The sequence below is a fragment of the Phyllostomus hastatus genome, unplaced genomic scaffold, assembly GCF_019186645.2.
Source record: "Phyllostomus hastatus isolate PE091 unplaced genomic scaffold, TTU_PhHast_1.1 phas_scaffold_78, whole genome shotgun sequence".
Classification (NCBI taxonomy): domain Eukaryota; kingdom Metazoa; phylum Chordata; class Mammalia; order Chiroptera; family Phyllostomidae; genus Phyllostomus; species Phyllostomus hastatus.
In genome coordinates, this window is record NW_025334041.1 from 21,761,496 (window position 1) to 21,780,143 (window position 18,648).

Below are 18,648 nucleotides of genomic sequence, written 5' to 3' on the forward strand. Positions count from 1 at the left end.
TAACGTCCCAGTCATTGTCCTTGAAACCCGAGCCCCCTCACCGCTCGCTCCCCAACTCCGGGTAGTGGCTGCGTAAAAGCAGAAGAGGAAGTGAAAGCATAAAGTACAGTAAGTGACACCCTCCATCTCCGTGTATACATAACAAAAGCTCAGGAAATGTGCGGGTCCTTAGGATATCTGAGCCACCTCATCCCCTCCCTGCTCCGCCCCACCTCCGCGGAGAGATGGAAGCACCTTATCCCAGTGCACACCTGGGGGAAATTTGATTTTTATACTTTTATTTACCTAGATCGCGCCATAGTCCTCCTAGTGCTCCCTCCCAACACAATCCTTCCTAACATGCAACTCCTCCTTTGCCCCCGGTGCTTTCCCACGGATTCTTTATTTTACTGTCCCATGAATGATTTGGATCTTGTATTACTTGAGGAAAGCCATTAAAAACTGTTTTGATAAACCATAATGAATGATGGTTGGTGTGTGTTAAAAAAAAAAAGAAGAAGACGGCAACAAAACTTGGGCCAAAAACTTAATGGAAGCGAAGCTATGAAGCTTTAGGTGGGCTCCTTATCAGGTTAAAAGTGAGAGGTGGGGGTGGGGAGAGGTTGGAGTTCTTGAGGGAGGGGAGGAGGCAGGGGAATGAGGAGGCACGGGCTTAGTAGATCGCCCTTCAGAGTATCTACCTGAACCGAACAAAAGTGCTTTAGGAAATCAGCCCAAGAATGGACCAAAGACACCAATAAGGAGAACCGGCGACTCGGTAAACATGGATGGATTCAGTGTCCCTGGGCACTTTAACAATAAGCAGCGGATTAGGAAGGCAGTCCGTTTCCTCCGTGGCATTTCCAAGCTTTGGACCCTGCGCCAACCCGCCGAGCACCAGCCTTGGGAAGAGGGGCGCGGGAGATCCTGGAGAAGGGGCAGCAAGCTGCCTGATTGACAGCCCGAAATCTGATCTTGTGAAAGAGACGCGGAGCCAATGGGAGGCAGCGATCCATCAGTTTGGATTGGAGGCCCCTGGAGGAGAAGTAGAGGAAAAACCACCGAATTGAGCTCTGTCAGAGGCGCTTTCGGCTTCCAAGGGGGAAGTGCTGGGCAATAATTAATGTTTTTATTAAATTTGGAGGGAATTTTTTGCAGCAGTTCGCCTAGCGTGGCCTTCAGGTGGGTCTTTCCAACAACTTTTTGTGTCTCTCCAGATAATTGCATGGTTGTGGGTGCAAAAACTATCCTTATGAAAGAGGTGTCTCCGTCTCTAGTCCCGTTAGGTGCAAAGCAAGTCTCGTTGATCGCCATTGCTAGTTTTGCACACGTTTGCGAATCAGAGCTGCCCGGGATACACCGACCTCGCAGGGAAACATCGAGAGTGTAAATAAATACATAGCCTTTAGTTCGGATTTTTGCTACTGCCGAAAATATGTAAATTGTGAACTCTCTGGGCTTTCTTTGGATCCAGGTGAAGGAGGCGGTGTAGGGAGGGTTATTTTTGTGAATGGGACAGTCGGTGGGTAATTAGCTATGCAAATTAAAGAGCTTCATTCATGATTTTTTTAAGCCTAAAAGCCATCTTGTTCCCCTCTAGGTTGATAGAGGTCCAGATCCCGAGGAAATCTCCAGCTAAATGCTCAAAATATAAAACACTGAGCTGAGATTTGCGAAGAGCAGCAGAATGGATGGATTTTATGACCAGCAAGTGCCTTACATGGTCACCAATGTGAGTGATCAGTTCGAGAGTTGCTGTTTATAAACTTGACTTGGGGGGGGGGGATAAGGGAGGAGGTAAGGGGGCTGGGATTGCAGATACTTTATCTGCTTTGTTGCCACTGTAGGGCGACTCTGCTTCTAGAAGCCCAGTCTTCAAAATGAGCTTACCTTTCAGTGATTTGGATAAGGCACAGTTTGTTTTTAAGACCCCTTTTTTTCTGATTAAAGGGCCCAAGATGAGTGGAAGAGGAGATGGAGGGCAGCAGCAGCTGCTGCACTCAAAGTTTTTGGCTGGGTTTGTCTGCCACATTGAAAAGAATGAAGTTGAGACAAATGCTGACACTTTTTGTTTACATGGGGTGTTTTTGTTTCTTTTCCCCCCTCATTTTCTCTTATGTGTTCCATTTTACCACTCTTACCTGCTTTTTTATTTTTTCGAGTGGGGAGTATAAGAATAAAATTCATTGTGTTTTCAGCTAGCTGTGATCCAGCCTAAAATCGACTTTAAGTGTAATTGCTTAATGTTGTTTTGATGCTGAGATACCATGAATATATGACTAATAAATAGTATGCTAGGATCGGCGCTGGGAAGCAACACTTCCTGGCTGTTGAATTCTCAGCATAAGCTTTCACTGTGAAATGAATGCAGAAAGTGAATATTAGAATTGATCCTATGGACTTGAATTTTTCTATTTAGAGAGAGGATCCTGTAGATGTATGTATGCATGTATTTTTTTGTGTGTGACTTTTGAGGTTTACATTCTTTTAAAGGATTTTATCTTTCCCTTTGTAGAATCAGCGTGGGAGAAATTGTAACGAGAGACCAACAAATGTCAGGAAAAGAAAATTCATTAACAGAGATCTGGCTCATGATTCAGAAGGTGAGGTTTGATTTTGGGCTGAATTCCCCTCTTTATCTATATTCCCCACTCTCATAAAGAACAGGAGAACTTCAGTCTTAGCTTAAAAATAATAAACATTCAAATTACTGTATTTAACTAAGACTTTTACTTGGAACAATTAACATAATGTGACAGTTTGCACTGGAGGATATTTTATGGCTCTGTCACAAACTAGTGAAAGAAGGAAGTAAAAAGTTAACAGTGACATCCTTCTTTTATGTTTAATACCCTTGTCCATATGGCATATAGCTAATCCCATACACTAAGGTAATAATTTTAAAATATCCAACACAGTGGGACAAATTAAGCAACTATGTATACTGCTAAAACAATGTAAATGATTATTTAATTTCTCATCCCCTTTACACAAAAACCATATACAGTTATCAAACTTTTCATGGATGATTTTGATGACTCCATGGTGAGGCCATAATATTGTTTTAGAGGTCTTAAAGTGTTCATTGAATTATAATTAAGGCCTAATTCATAATTCTAATACTTATTTGGAAAATTAGGTTACAGATTATTTTTATGAACTGTTGGTAGGAAGTCAATACATTATAAGTTATTCCAGCCATATGGAAGCATTAATAATAAACTTAAGATACTTAGATTTAATTATCAAAGTTCAGTTGGCCATATAGATGAGGTATATTAAATTCCAAAACTTCCTCAGATCCTCATAATTATAGAACACTTCTCTCCCTACCCTCTATGACAGAATACAAATATTTGGACTTCATAACAAACAGGTGCCAAGGAATTATCTATCTTTGATTTTTATAAACCTATTCATGTAGAAACTTTCCTCTAAACTCTTGTATTTAAAAGTTTTATCTTTGTGGCATTGAACCTGAAAATATGTATTACTTTGAGAATTATACCATTTGTTGTTATATCTTTTATATGAAATTTAGGAGATATAAATAAAGTATTTTTTCTGTCCTTCTAATCTTTTTCCTACTACTTTACAAGAGTTGAACATGTTTAGGAAAGGTTTCTGTGGACCTAGCTTTACCTAAGCCTTTTTTGAATACTAGAGCATGTGTGTTATTTTGTGTCCCCGACCTTATTTTTTAAGCTATTTGTTTAAAAAGAAGGGGAAAGAGACATGATTTTATTATTTAGTTTACTGAAAGGATTTCTTAAAGAAGTATTGCTTAATAACCATCAAAATGAACAAGATTGTTGAAATATATGTTATGAACTCTGCTCTTTTTATATTGAGTGCCTCCCCAAATAAAATTGATATATGACAAATCTTACGACAAACATTTCCACTTAATGAAACCTAAAGGTTTGCAAATGTTTTCTTTATGTCTTTGACTTGTTTTTTAGAACTCTTTCAAGATCTAAGTCAATTACAGGAAACGTGGCTTGCAGAAGGTAAGGCAAAACAGAAAAAAGCTTTAAAAGGTGGGGGGGAAGCAACTCTAGAAGGGGGAGGAAAAGTCCTGAACTTGCTGTCTTAATGTTCAGCCCAATTAATTGAGCTCTAAAAGAGCCACCTCATGTGTCATGCATACATTAGAGCCTCTGATGAGTTTGTCTTTGGGGAATCTGGGGCTGCACTACCCAGTGTCATCACAAATTACCAGGAGAAATTGCTTCCAGCTCACAATCACATCTGCTTTTGGCAAGAACTAATGCACCAAGACTTCAAGTTCTAAGCCTCTGTTCAGATTTTAATTGCAATTGATCAGGTTTATATTATTGTACCTCGAGAGACCTCCTAGAGCCAGAACTCGGCTAGCTGTTTCCTTTAGAGCAGCGCATATCATTATTTGGTGTTCTGGTGGAGGACTTTTCTGATGGCAGAAATTAGTTTCTCTGGGTTCATCAGGACGGGATGCTTCAAGATTTAAGTGCAAGTGTCTTCTTTCCACCTTGTTCACAACACAGAACGATAGGTGTGTATCCATTACTTAGGAAATCTATGGCTTTAAAATAAATATTTGGGGGCTTTGAGGAATTTTTAAATGTTTTCTATTTGTTACTGTCATGTGATGTTTGTTGAAATTGACTTTTGCTATGATGTTACTTTTATTAGGATTGAGTTAATATAGCAAGGAGACATTTAAAGCCATTCCTTTTATTTTTGATTGCTTTTTTGTAAAAATTTGTGTTGCAATTCTTTGCACCTTTTATTGTGTAAACTTTATTTTATAGGAACAATGAAATACTGCTTCAGTAGATCTTTCTACAACTTGAGAAATGTCTAATGTTGGGGGACTTTTGTTGGTGTTCACAATTTAATTTTTTTCTTTTGGACTTGTCCTAATAATGTGAAATATTTATTTTATCCTATGATGTGTTTGGTGGAAAACAAAGAAAATTATAGATACTTAAGCATTAAGTACAATGGTCTTTTTTCTGCCTTTACGTTATATGGGAAACATGCAGTTTTTGGAACATATTTTTAAGACGGTTAAAAGAAGAGAGAGGTTCTCTTTAAATGGAAGCCAAGTGTTGCTGTATAATTTGGGGCTGGCTGCTGTGTTTTATCAGTGGTCTTGCTTGCAGTTGATCAAGTTGCTGTTAGCATGTAAAATAAGTTTCTTTGTTTTGCTGATATTCTAGTTCTCCAAAGAGCTTTTGCAATCTTTTTTCAAATCTTTTAAGTAAATTGGCTTTCATAGTAGCCCTTCCAAAAGGGTGATTGTGTTTGTATGTTAATGAAAGGTAAGTATTAATAAAAATTTCAGTTATATTTAAAGGTCATTTTGCTTGTCTCTGTTAATGAAACTTATTGCAGTAGATTACTTATTATTGCAACATAAGCCATATATTTCAACGTAACTTTTTCAAGAAAAAAATTGCACAGAGGTTCTTGCATTAACTTTTTTCTGTTTGCAAAGTTGAAGGTTGTGAGACCATTACCTGTATGAGGGAATTTATTTGCTTATCCAAAATAACTTAAAATATCCATTTTAATTGTTCTGGAAGGTTGGTTTGTTGTTTAAGATGCTTAAGTCTAATTGATTCCAAGTCAGTGCACTTGCTGGCAGATTTTGAATGTGCATAGCAACTCTGTTCCTGGAATTTTAAAATGTGGAATCTGTGACAGACTCTTAACATTTTATAATCAATTTCAGTACATTTTTTTCCTTTCAACTTCTTTTGTTTTTTTTTTTTTGTCACTCAGATAAGTAATTTGAATAATTTATCTGAGTTTATCTTTTCAAACTGCACTGTTTATTCTTAGTCGTAGTTATTCACATATCTATAAATCAAATCTGAAGATTTGCTTTTTATAAAATAAACAGAGAAGATGACATATATTGGGAGGAACATGGACTTTGACTTAGAAAAGAATTCATAAGGTTAAGAAGTTCAGAAATCAATAGTCGGACTGATGTATGGAATACCAAGGTGGGCTACTATTTATCACTTATAGATACCATTTGATTTCAGAATAATTTTTACATTTTTCAAAATTGTTTACATTAATTTATCCTATCTAATAATGAGGCAAGGCTTTTAAAATTAAAAAAAAATTGCTATCTGTCAGTAGACTGCATATTTATTTTTATTTTTAGGAATTATACATAATTATATTTGCTTTAGCACTTTAACTAATTAACATCTTGAATAATAATAGTAACTATGAAGAGATCTCAAAGTTACACTAGTTTATTCATAGCTGGATTTGTCCATTTACGTCCCTCTGGGCACCCAGAAATTAAAACACTGCCAAATAGGCTGATATGAACCGTTTACATATTTCTTTTCATAATGCTTTGTAGCCAAGAAACTGACCGTGGAATTTTAAAGCATCTTGACCCTTTTAAAAAAGATCATTGGCAATTAACCAAGTTTCTCCCCTAAGTTAGAATCCCACCGGGAAATTAAACAGGTCCAAAATCTTAATGGACCTGCGAGTCGAGTCAGTTGTCATGTGTCATATGAAAGTCATGTTAAAAAATGATCAAAGTCCCTACATACTTGGGAGATATATATCCTAGCATGTTTGCTTTCCTATAAGAATTTTACAAATTAGACCCAAAGTGCAGCATATGGGTTAGTCATAGGCAAATTATTATTGAATAAGAAATGTGTTTTATGTCTAAGAGAAATTGGGATAAGGCAGGATGGGTGGGGTTGGAACTAGTTTTTCAATTCACTAAAGTTATCTCTAAAAATAGAATTTCATTCTCTCAAAAAGTTTATTTCCAGAGATCAAAAATATGCTTGTGAAGACTGTAACTTTACATCAGCATCACTTTCCAAGTACTAACACTACAGTTTAAATATTTTTAACATATATAGCACAGTTTAAAATAATCACATTTCATTCTGAAATAAATGGAATAGGTAATGTTTTCAGTGACATGGTAGTACATAAAAAAATAGAGAATATGCCTATTTCAAATTTTTCTCTATCTACTTCATATTGTAACTGTAACTATGTACAAGTCTCTATTGATTCTTTGTCTTTTGAATTAGATTGCTACTGACAGAGGCAACTTCAATTATTTGATCCCATGAAATAGTGAGTTCAAATATCAATCCTATGAACATCCTAGCGATGTCTTATTTTTAACAACCGGTTTTAAGTGGTGCTTCAGCGAATGGTGCTCAAGAAATTCATGGTTAAAAACGGACCCTTATGTGGAGATTGGTGGGGAGGGAAGGGTGGGCAGAAAGAGAAGGATGTAAAACTGAATTTTAAAAGGATTGCATTTTTCTGAAATTTGTTATTAAAGTTTACCTACCAATACAACTGAAAGAGAAATACGAAATTTCATGTGTATGTAATGAAAATACATAACAACTTTTGAGCGTTGTTTTTGCTGTTGGTCTAGATGTTCTTGAGATTCCCATTTATCAGTAATATTGAGGAAAAATGTTGACAGTGATCTGATGCCATCAGGGCAAACTGATTTTCGATGGTGCTGCAAGTCAAGTTCCATGGTGCCACCATACTTGAGTCAAAGTTTTATTTCTCACAACAACCTTTCTACACCAAAGTTCCTTACCTCATGCAAATAAGATTATATTTTTCTTTTGATTTATGTGACCTTTAAATGATAATCAAGTCGACTTAAACATAGAGATATGTCTACTTTTAAAAGTAGAGATTCATTTCACTTCAGTGACTGATACTGTTTATATTCAAAGTCATTTATAATGAAGTGTCTTAAATCACAGGTTACACATATGGTCATCCAATAATATTCAGCAGTCATAATGTACTCATTTTTGGTTTTCAGAAATTATACTGTAACTTTTTTAAAAAACAAATTAGAGGTACTCCTGAATGTTTTTTTTTGTTTCGTTTTCATGTAATGCAGTAAGAAATAAAAGCTTTAAAGATGACATTATTTTTATGTGGTTTACATAAAAATGTAATTGAAAATTTAAGCACTAAATTACAGAAGTGTATACTATTTCTTATAATTGAGCAAGAGTCTCTTTTCTTTTTAGCGGGGGCTACTACCCTTCTTTGCAGTATACCAGGAAATACTCTAAAATGTGAAAGAATCTTCTTTGTACTTGATTAAAGTATAGCAGATAGGGTAATGTATTACATTTCTAAATACTCATTGGACATATATAAATACCTTTCATCTAGGCTCTTCTTGCAAAATAGAAACTGTTTTTTATAAGAATAGAATTTGGATTTGCTGTAGCATAGTATAGCTTTTCCAGAGGGCTGTAATAAATGTTTATGAAATAATGCTAAGCTCTCCTAATTCACTTACTGACAATGTATAATTTCTTGGAATTTATGATATAACTTTATTCCATTTGACCTGTGTATAAATTTGTAATTAAAGTCATCATCATCATCATCATCATCATCAGACCTCAGTAGCACTAGAGAAAATACTTGACTAGAAACAACAACTCTCATGTACCCTTAAGTTTTAAAGTCACGACAGGTCAGTTTAGAGTTAGGAACTGAAGCTAGTTTGAGACTAAAGACAACTAAAACTGTTTTCTTTCTTTTTAAACATGCATAGAATGTCTTTATCAAGTATTACAGATATTTCTATTGTTGGACAAGAGCCCCCTTGATATGTTTAAATATGTTTATAATTATGCATTAATTAACGCTTATACATTGGTACAAGCATTCTAATGTTAAAATCGGATGTGGTATAAAAGGAGGCTTACAGGCCTCATGATTATATTATTTCATGGCCTGAAGCTTCATTTTAGCATTATACAGAATACTACTGTTCGAAGGTTGATTTTCTTGTTGTTTTACTTTTACTTAAAATTTAAACAACTTCAGAGAAAGCTGTTTTTAACCCTTTGTTCAAAGTGAAAAGCTATAACGTCAGCAGCAGCCTGTTATAATCTTAGGACACAGAAATTTGGAATAATAGGCAAAAAAAAATAAGGCATTTTTAATGGTTTTTCTCTTTCCTTCCATCCTTTCATCTTTTTTCTTTGCCTCTTTCCTTCCTTTTTAGTTTTGTACATTTAAGTTTCTGTGACAAGTTACCCTATGAAGTAGGATGGGTTAAATATAATAAATAGGTGGATTTCATTTTGTAAACTTGTCATTTCTTTAAATGTGTACCTTAAGGGATCTGAACTCTATTTGAGACAGAGCAATAAAATTATGTTTATATTGCAAGTTCAAGTTGACTTGCTTCAGCTCTCTAGAAGGGTGTGACATGAAAAGATTGTGGTTGGGCCACATGGCTCATGCTGGACTGTGTTTTTGTGAATGGAGGCAGAACTCCAGTTCTGCCTGCTTGTCTGGAGGAATTGCTGAGGAGATCAGCTGTCTCATTCACGGGCAGAAAGAATGACTCATACATCTTCCGCCTTGTTTGGCTCCAGGTCATTGTTACAGTGGATAGAACTGGTTTTAATTAAATATTAACCCCTTTTATACTTGACATTTGTTTCATTGGTAATTTTTCCACTTTTTCCCCCCCTCGCTTTAAGAGAAAACGCAACAGGCGCTTGTGTGTTTTAAAAAAAAAAAGTATGTTTTTCCTTGCCTGTAGTCAACCTATTTAAATGCTCAACTTTTCTTAAGTAATGATTATTATTTTACTTAAAGGCCAACTATTTAAACATTGCCCACCCCTCTTCTCAGGGAGTGTTAAGAAAGTATATTAAGATTAAAACATGAGAGTTAGTGATTCTGTGACATCTGGGTCACGATTAACTATTCAGTTTCTTTATCATGATATGTGTTGCTATGTAGTAAAAAGAAAGACAGAGACCAACTTTGGATAATAATCTCGGTAAAGCAAATAGCTGAGAGTGCAGATACTCTCCTTTTAAAGCTGAAGTCCTGAGACGTGATGGCAACTTGTCTATTAATGTGCAATGATCTGATAGAGCTGCCCCAGCTATTACCGATAAAATCTACATGCTTCATCTTCTTGAAAGCCTTTTATTGGCCTTTTGGTATATACTCCCCCTTCTCCTTTCTTCCTCTTCGTCTTCCTCTTTAATTACCTAGTGTGGGGAAGCATTTTCATTCTTCAAAGGTACATTATTCCAAGCATAGTTTATAATAGATAGTGTAGGGAAAAAAATTTTTTTTTACGTTGGCCTTTATTGTTAATTTTCCTTTTTGGAGTTGGTATGACTTGTTCCAAATTTTTAGGCAGCTATAGTTTTCTGCTTCACCAAATTCCTGTGAATTGAGGGGAAAGACGGAAATGTATGATATGAGTGTGGCAATACTTGGTCATTTTTTCCTTGTCCAGATCCAAGTTGTGTTTTTTGTTAGCTGCTTTCCTTAACTTTAAATTAGAGGTGGACTTAAGCCTTTGTCTATTTAGGCAGCGTGCTGCTTCATTTGGCCTATTCAGTTTCTGAAGATTAGCTTCTGTGAAAAATGTGAGTCATATGTTTTTTGTTAAAATTTTGTAATATGTTCAAGCATAAGTGTGAAGTATTTATTCAGTATGTTAAAGAGTTAGAACAGAAATAGCAATTTTCATTCTTTTTACAAATTGCTCGTATGCAGCTATTTTCTATTTGTGAGGTAGAACTTTCTAGTTTCTTCTGCTCCTAAAGTTTTTCTTTGCATACATATCTCAACACAGACCACACAGCCATCAGAGAATTGTATGCCTTTCTTGAAGTGATACAAGTCGTGGAGTCGCAACTCTGTCTTATAGTAAGGAAAAAGAAAAGGTCTGGCCTTTAAGACATTCATACTAGCATATTTAGTTACAGATACACTTTTGTTACTCAGCAGCTATTTTTAACTATTCCTGTAAAGAGATATTACATTTTTATTAGGTTCTTGTAAATGTTGGCTTTTTAGAAGTATAATAATTGCTATGGATGATAATTTTTGCATCTCAATAGTTCTATTTAGCTGTTAATTTAGAAGGAAAGCCAAAACATGTGGATATAATGGAAAAAATATGTAGGATTTGATTCTGTCTACCTGCTGTTATTTATTAAATAGATATTAAAAACATTTTTGTAATTTTGGGTGTGGAGACCTATTTTAAAGGGTACTCCTCCAGTTATAATTTATGAGTCTGTGAGAAAACTCAAGCTTACTGCAGTGCAAGAACAATGTTTATACCTAAGAGAATGCTAACATACAAATTTTACCTATTATATTTCTCCCTGTGCAATAGAATTCATTAGAACTAAAGACATTAAACGTGCACTGTAATGATTGAAGTAGTTTTTTGTGTGTGTGTATATCTGAAATGGAAAAAAATGGGTATCTGGCATTGTCTAACACTTTATTGAGACTATTTTATTTAATCCTCACAAAAAATCTATTATAACTATAAAACTGATGAATAAATAGAGTTCAAAGAAAAATAATGTTACACAGTTTACATAGCTAGCAAGTAATAGAGTTATGATTTGAAGTTTGTATGACTTTAGTTAGCTGTCAGATATTAGTAGAATACAAAGAGAAAACACTTCTTCAAATAGAAGCTGAAGAAATCGGCATCAGTTATAATTTGGAAAAAGTTCTTAATTTGTTTGGTTTCATTTTGTGGCAGAGAATAGGGTTTGTCTTTACTAAGCTTGAATATTGTACAGAAGGAAGTTAGAAAATTGATGTGACTGCATATATTTTGATAATAGTCAAGATTATCATGGGTTTTGTTCTTAGTAATGTAACATGGATTTTATTTAGCCAAATTATATTTTTTAAATATGTTAAATAAGCTGGTAAAAAGAACCTTTAATTATACGTATGTTATAATTTTTTATTAGAATTTTTAAATACAGAATTTTGTAATGTAGACTTTTTCTTAGCTCATTGAATTACTAACCAAAAACATTTTCAACAGAGACTGATTATTTTAATAAGTATTCCCCCATACAGAATAGACTCTTTTTAAAAAATTAATTGACACTTGTTTGAATATTGACTTGACTGGATAAAACTTTTTAGTATTTGATAATATTAGTAAAGTAATACCAACTAATCATATCAGAGCTAAAATTAATTAGGAAAGTAACCTAACTTCTATTTTATGTAGTTTGTATGTGTGTGAGTGTGCACATTTGTATGCATGGGAAAACTTGTTTTTGTAACATTCTGTCATGTTTGGAATAGGTTATTTTGATGTCTAAATCAACCATGGTGAAAATATTGTAGAAGTGAAAAAGTTTACTTGTGTTTTGATTGCTGCCGAATGCATAGTCTTTGCTATTTAGTAATTTTTTCCCTTGCTAAAAATAGGGAAGTTGTTTGATATTAGAACTGATGAAATGGTGATTTCCTTTTGTTAATGCTAAATAGTCACCAGGAAAATATTTTGCGTGAAAGAATGGAGTTTATTTGTATTTTTCTGATCATGGTCAATGAATTTTTTCACATTTTATGCTGTATGGCCAAAATCAATGACAATAATTTCAGAAACTTTGTTGCTTATTTTGGCTATTTTTAGGGCAGACATTTTTAATTATGGCAGTCTAATCTGCAGTAGATGGAACATACCAAAATCAGACATTTCTATAAAGCAGAGGGCTGTGTGTGATAACTGCACATTACTTGAAAGAATTAACGTGGTTACTTGGAACGGGCTGCTTAAGCACTTGTGGAGGGTGAACTGGAATATCTTTTACTCCAAAAATATACCTTTTACTTGCAAAAAGAAACACTGCAGCTAATAGAAATTCTATAGCTTCTTTTATTTGGCATGTGTCTCTTCTATGTGGCAGGGGAACTTCAGAGGGACTGCCATTATACTTCTGACATACATGTTTTCTAGTTGACATCAATGATCGCTTCTATGCCCCCTCCCAAGTACTGCTGTCAATGCCATTTTAAATAGGAGCTCTCTGGCAGATAATAATAGGTTTGATCTCAGCCTAAAAAGATCTGACATAAAAGATCTTACTTTGATATTCCTTATGTCTTGGCAGTTTTCCTTTTAAATTTTAACTTTTTTTTTTCCCTTCAGCTCAGGTACCTGACAATGATGAGCAGTTTGTGCCAGACTATCAGGCTGAAAGTTGTAAGTAAAGTTTGACCTCATCTCTTAAGTTTTCCTCTTTCTTTATTTCTTCTTTCATTCTTTCTCTTTTGTCTGTTTCCACTTGCAATACCTGTTCTTGCATTATGCCAATGCCTTTTTAGCTTACAGTCACGAGGTGACTTTATTTGTCTTGTTGTGACATCAGCAGAATCTCTGTGTGACCTAAGCAGAGCTCCGAATAGGAGCTCAGGAGCTTAGGAAAACTGAGTTGATTAAAAGACAGTCCCCTTCCCTGGATTTGGTCAACACCCTTGGAGAAGAAGCAGGGGGAGATCAGAGAATGTGCTAGTGATGACTTCCAGTTTTCCCGTGTGTTCACAGGGAAACGTCTGGATGATGATGGGAGACAGTCAGTAGTCAGAATCTGTATGAGATGATTGTTGTGTAATTCATAAAAATCCTAGGCCAAACATTCATTGGCCTATTGTTTGTTTGTTTGTTTATACATTTATTTATTGCCTCATGAACATTTACCCGCTTTGATTTAATTTTTAGCCTCATTTTTTTTGTACCTGGTTGCCATAACAGAAATGGAAGCCACTTTTGGCTGTTCCTAGGGCCCCCCCAGTGTTTCTTCCCTTGAGTCTTGCTGCAGGGCCTGGCTGTCAGAGACTGGGCGAGGGTGATCTTGGTGCTTTCCCTCCTGTAATTGCAGAGTGAGCATTTGGCCTGTGCAGACATGGTTGCCTCGTGGTTTACTTCTGGTATTTATGCTTTGCCTTTCTGGGAGCTAATTGCAGCTATTGATCTGAGGTGCAAATAGTAAAGAAAAGGGTATAAATGCTGTCTGGATTCTGAAACTGACCTAACACACGGTCACTCTGTTAGCACCATTTAAAGCTCTAACTTGTTTCATTTGACATTTTCACAGCAGGTGGTATCAACAGCAGCAAAGCAGGCTTAATACCTTACAACTTTTCAACCCCATATTTGCACACCTGATATTAGATCTAATATCATAGATCTAATACAAGTACCTATGTTACTTCAAGGGACAGGTGTTTGTTAAGTGTTGCTTCTAAGCTTCTGTGTTTGGCGTCTTCAATTTCCTGGGTGTCCAGAGTTGTAAGAGTTTCTTCCAGATTCTCTCCCATGTTAAATATTTTAGTTTCGCTTCACTAAAAAACTTTTTTTCCTATTGTGGTAAAATATACATAACAGAAAATTTGTCATTTTAACTACTTTTAAGTGTGCACTTCAGTGGCACTCACACTGTTATACAAATATCAATACTGCCCATCTTGAGAACTTTCTCATTCCATACTGAAACTCTGCCCTTACTAAAAAAGACCTCCTCGCTCTCCCCCTGCCCCCAGCCCTGGGAACTGCTGTCTGTCAGCTTGGTTTTTGATACAAGAAGAGAATAGTGTTGCTTGATTTCCGAATATAATTATTAAATATTCAATTTCAAGAAACCTATACAGCAATGATTTAGGTCTTATTTAGAGGCTCTTAGAAACTCCCAGAAGGATGATAGCTAAGGATGACGGCTAGGCAAGGCCTCCCCTTCATTAAAGTGTGGGAAGAGAATGGTCACATTTCCAACATTTCCTTTCCTGTAGGGTTCTGATTTCTTTCTGAAAAGCTAAACCTGTCATCTGTGTGGGAGAAATCATCCCATTGAGTCATTTTACATCTGAAGAAATTGGTAATGATTCCAACACTTTACCAACTGCCAGGGTAGAATTACTACCTTAAGGTAATTTATTTTTTAATGCTTTTCTTAATTGACCTCTTTTTAGTTATTTATTTTTAATTTTTTATTATTGATTTTTTTTAGATTTTATTTATTTATTTTTAGAGAAGGAAGGGAAGGAGAAAGAGAGAGAGAGAGAGAAACATCAATGTGTGGTTGCTGGGGGCCGTGGTCTGCAACCCTGGCATGTACCCTGACTGGGAATCGAACCTGTGACACTTTGGTTCACAGCCTGCGCTCAATCCACTGAGCTACTCCAGCCAGGGCTATTATTGACTTTAGAGAGAGGGAGAGGGGGAACCATTGATGTGTTGTTCCACCTGTTTATGCATTGATTGGTTGGTTGATCCCCTGTGTGTATTCTGATCAGGGATCTAACCTACAACTTTGGTGCATCGGGATGACACTTCAACCTACTGAGCTATCTGCCCGGGCTGATTAACCTCTGTTTAATTTTTTCTTATGTTTCACTATTTTGTCTCTCTGAACTCTTTTCTCTCGGTCACAGTAGTGTGATTTTTTTCCTTTCTCTTTTTGCTCCTTTGATTCCACCCTTTCACTCCACTCGTCTTCTTTACCTTCTCTTTTCTAGGGTTCTGTCCCCAAAACTTTCTATTTTACATGTGTTATGTCTGCATAATTCCATAGAACTTTCTACGGTGATGGAAAAATATGTATCCTTACCATTTGATACAGTAGCCATTGATCACATTGGTCATTGAACGCATGAAATGTGGCTAATGGGAATGAAGAAATAAATTTTTTAATTTGTTTAATCAGCCCTGGCTGGTGTGGCTCAGTGGATTGAGCCTGCTAACCAAAAGGTCACTGGTTCAATTCCCAGTCAGGGCACATGCCTGGGTTGCTGGCCATGTCCCTAGTGGGCAGTACTCGAGAGGCAACCACCCATTGATAATTTCTCTCCCTCTCTTCTTGCCTTCCCCTCTCTCTAAAAATAAATAAGTAAAACATTTAACAAATCATATAGTTATTGTGGCTTTATATGGACACATGTGGCAACTGGCTACTGCAGTGGCCAGTGCAGCTCTGTGTAACTGTCTCCTACTCTGTGATCTCTAGCCAGTTCTCCACTCTGCCCTGTGCACTGGATGTCATCTCTGATCTACCACTGAGGTCTCGTGCAATTACGGAAATGCAGCACCTCAGCCCTCAGCTGAATTCAGCATGAAACAGCATTTGCACAGCAACCCCAGTCTTCAGGGTGCTGTTCCCCAGACAGTTCACTCAACAAGGCCAATCTTGAAATCATTATTTTTCCTGACCAACATTGCTCTTACTTCTGTTGGCTTTCTGAGTTGATGGTGTCACCATCCAAGCTGAAAACCTTCAGTTTATCCTCGATCCTTCCAGTTATCTACCCTTACCCTTAAATTGCTTACCAAGTCGTCTATGTTTCAACATTATCTTTATTTCATGGCTCACTCATCTCTGCTCACTGCCTGAGCTTGCACCCACATTCTCCCTTGATGGAACTTGTGAATCAGTCTTTCAGTAGGCGCCCCTGCCTTCAATTTTCCCTCTTTCCAGTCCTCTCTCTGTGGAGGCATTAACACACACTGTCTGACCTTGTTAATTTTCTCCTGAAACTTCGTTCAGGACAAAGTCCTAATTCTTGAGCTCTACAGAACATTGTCCTATAACCTAAGCTGGGACTACAGTTTCATTTTAACTCCTGCCATCCCCACACCCTGTCTCCTCATTCTGTGAGTACGAGTCCTTCGAACCTTTCAGTTCTCCAAACAGATCCAACTCTTTCATGTCTCTTTGCCTCTGCACATGTTCATTTTGCTTTAACAGATTTTACTTTTGTAGTCTGGTGAACCTCCTTTATCTCCTTCAAATCTTTCTTGACCTCTTACCATCCTGCAGAGTTAGACCCTATGACATCTTGTCTCTTGTGTTTATTATAGTATACTATTTTAGATATAGGTCTTTCTTTGACAAGACTGTGAACTTCTTGAGGATTAGGAACATGTCATATTCAGTATGTCTTGCATGTTCTAGAAGCACAGTGAGTAAAATTGCATCCTAATCACAATCAGCTTCTTAGTGCTTATTTCCTCCCAGGTATTTTCCAAGTCCTAATTCCCTTCTTAAGGTAGAAACATATGAACATGCCTTAAAGCGATATAGAGTCTCATTCTGGAAAAATATGCTGAAACCATGAATGTTTAACCAAACATTTTCGGAATGCTGAGATTTTATTTTATTTCAATTAGTGAATATTTACAGTTTAACAAATACAGCTCTGGGACTTGTGACTAAAATATCTAAATATTAAGGAAACTTATAAACAAAGGTAAAAAGAAATCTAAAATAGTATAATAAAAAGAAAGCGGAGGGGTGCTTTATTTCAAGTTTTCACTGACATAAAGAACTGTTGTCCAGATGATGGTGACCAGCTATCACTCTGGATGGGAAAAAGGGAAATGGTTCAAAAAGAGGAATGGGACATATGGACAAGATTGTAAGGAGGGTTTCTGGATGGAGAAGCTTATCAAATATTGGGACCGAAAGCTTATATTGTCTCGTAAATGCTCTATACAAATGTTTGATTCTCGTCTGTCCTGGAATGCTTAGTGGGGCAGAGGGATCCTACCTCTAGAAATAGAAACTCCATCCCCCTGTGCAGCCCGTCTATAAATTGTATGGGACTTTCTTTTCAAATGTGAACAATTAGATTTTCTTACATATTTCAATCAAATAAAGGGCTTCTGTTTTTGGTTTTATGGCTGTAGCCCTTTGGTAAATGTAGGTTTAGGAGGATGAACTGCAAAATTCTGCTCAAGGCTGGATCATAGAACATACATTTGAGTGTAACACAGATAAATATATGTAGAAGAGTAGAGAATTGAGCATTCAGAAATTATAAAATTTCAGTTGGGTACTCTCTAAAAACATCCCCAAGCATTTTTGTTTTTTAATTAAAAAATATATCAGTTAGAAATCTAGAATCTAAGGATACACACTATAGCTTGCTAACCGTTGGGAGCTGCTGACTTTCACAGCACATATAGACACCTAAAAACAAATGAAAACAAGCAAGCTCACTGTAGTATATGAATGAAGGCTAAGAGAAACAATTACGTGGTTCCAGCAAATTTTTTCTTATAGACAAATCTTTGCAGATATCAGACACTGCTGGAAAAAAAGAATTGCTTCAAAATACGCTTTATTCCATAGGAGTTAGAATGCTCTCTCTTCAGAAAATAAAGTTTTAAAAGTGTTTGAGACATAGGTGAGTCTTATTTTTTCTGAAGTAGATACGCATTTATATACAAACTAAAATTTTTTATGTACAAACTGAATTTTTCTAAATCTTATGTTTGAAATTGAATACACCAGTGAGCTTATATTTTAAGTGATGTATTTTAAATCTAGTTATATCACTACTCTTTTTAAATCTCCCACCTCCCATTCTTTCATTACAAAGTTAGTTGTTATTATTTTTCTAACTAGTTTATTTCCATTTGTTTCTGTTAGTTCCTTTGGGTGTTTGCAGTGATTCACTTAATGGTCGATGTTCACATTTGCTGGGTGCAACCTCCCAGGCCAATCCCAGGGCTATAGCCAGGGTTCTGGAATTCACGTGAAGGAGAATAATGCCACTGAAGAAACAATAACCTTGACTCTGGTATATTTATGGAATCAAATATAAAAAAAAAGTTTGCAAATTTCTGTATTTCACTGAAATTTGTAATATATTCCTAGTGACCCATCTGAAAATAATCAAGACAAATTGATGTGCAGGGACTCAACTATTTAAAGCCACTATTACATGGGTGACCCTTTGTTCAAATAAATAAAAACCATTGCTATGCTTCATTTTCTTAGGCATTTTTTTATAGAATAATACTTTGGATCTTTTTTTTTAACAGGGAGGTGG

At 35.9% G+C, this 18,648-nt stretch overlaps 1 protein-coding gene across 3 annotated transcripts in view; it reads left to right on the forward strand.

Annotated features, from left to right (window-relative positions):
• Positions 1-781: 781 nt before the first annotated feature.
• The window catches only part of ETV1 (ETS variant transcription factor 1), a 90,617-nt gene continuing 72,750 nt past the window's right edge, over positions 782-18,648 (forward strand). Inside the window, exons 1-5 of one of the 3 annotated variants that reach the window (XM_045828026.1) lie at positions 782-1,161; positions 1,580-1,711; positions 2,495-2,582; positions 3,942-3,989; positions 12,971-13,024. In XM_045828026.1, the coding sequence (XP_045683982.1) occupies positions 1,667-1,711; positions 2,495-2,582; positions 3,942-3,989; positions 12,971-13,024 (235 nt within the window). In that variant the 5' untranslated portion in view covers positions 782-1,161; positions 1,580-1,666. Of the gene's footprint in view, positions 1,162-1,312; positions 1,454-1,579; positions 1,712-2,494; positions 2,583-3,941; positions 3,990-4,154; positions 4,514-12,970; positions 13,025-18,648 lie in introns of those variants that run through there. The other 2 variants (XM_045828027.1, XM_045828029.1) reach the window with 2 other exon arrangements.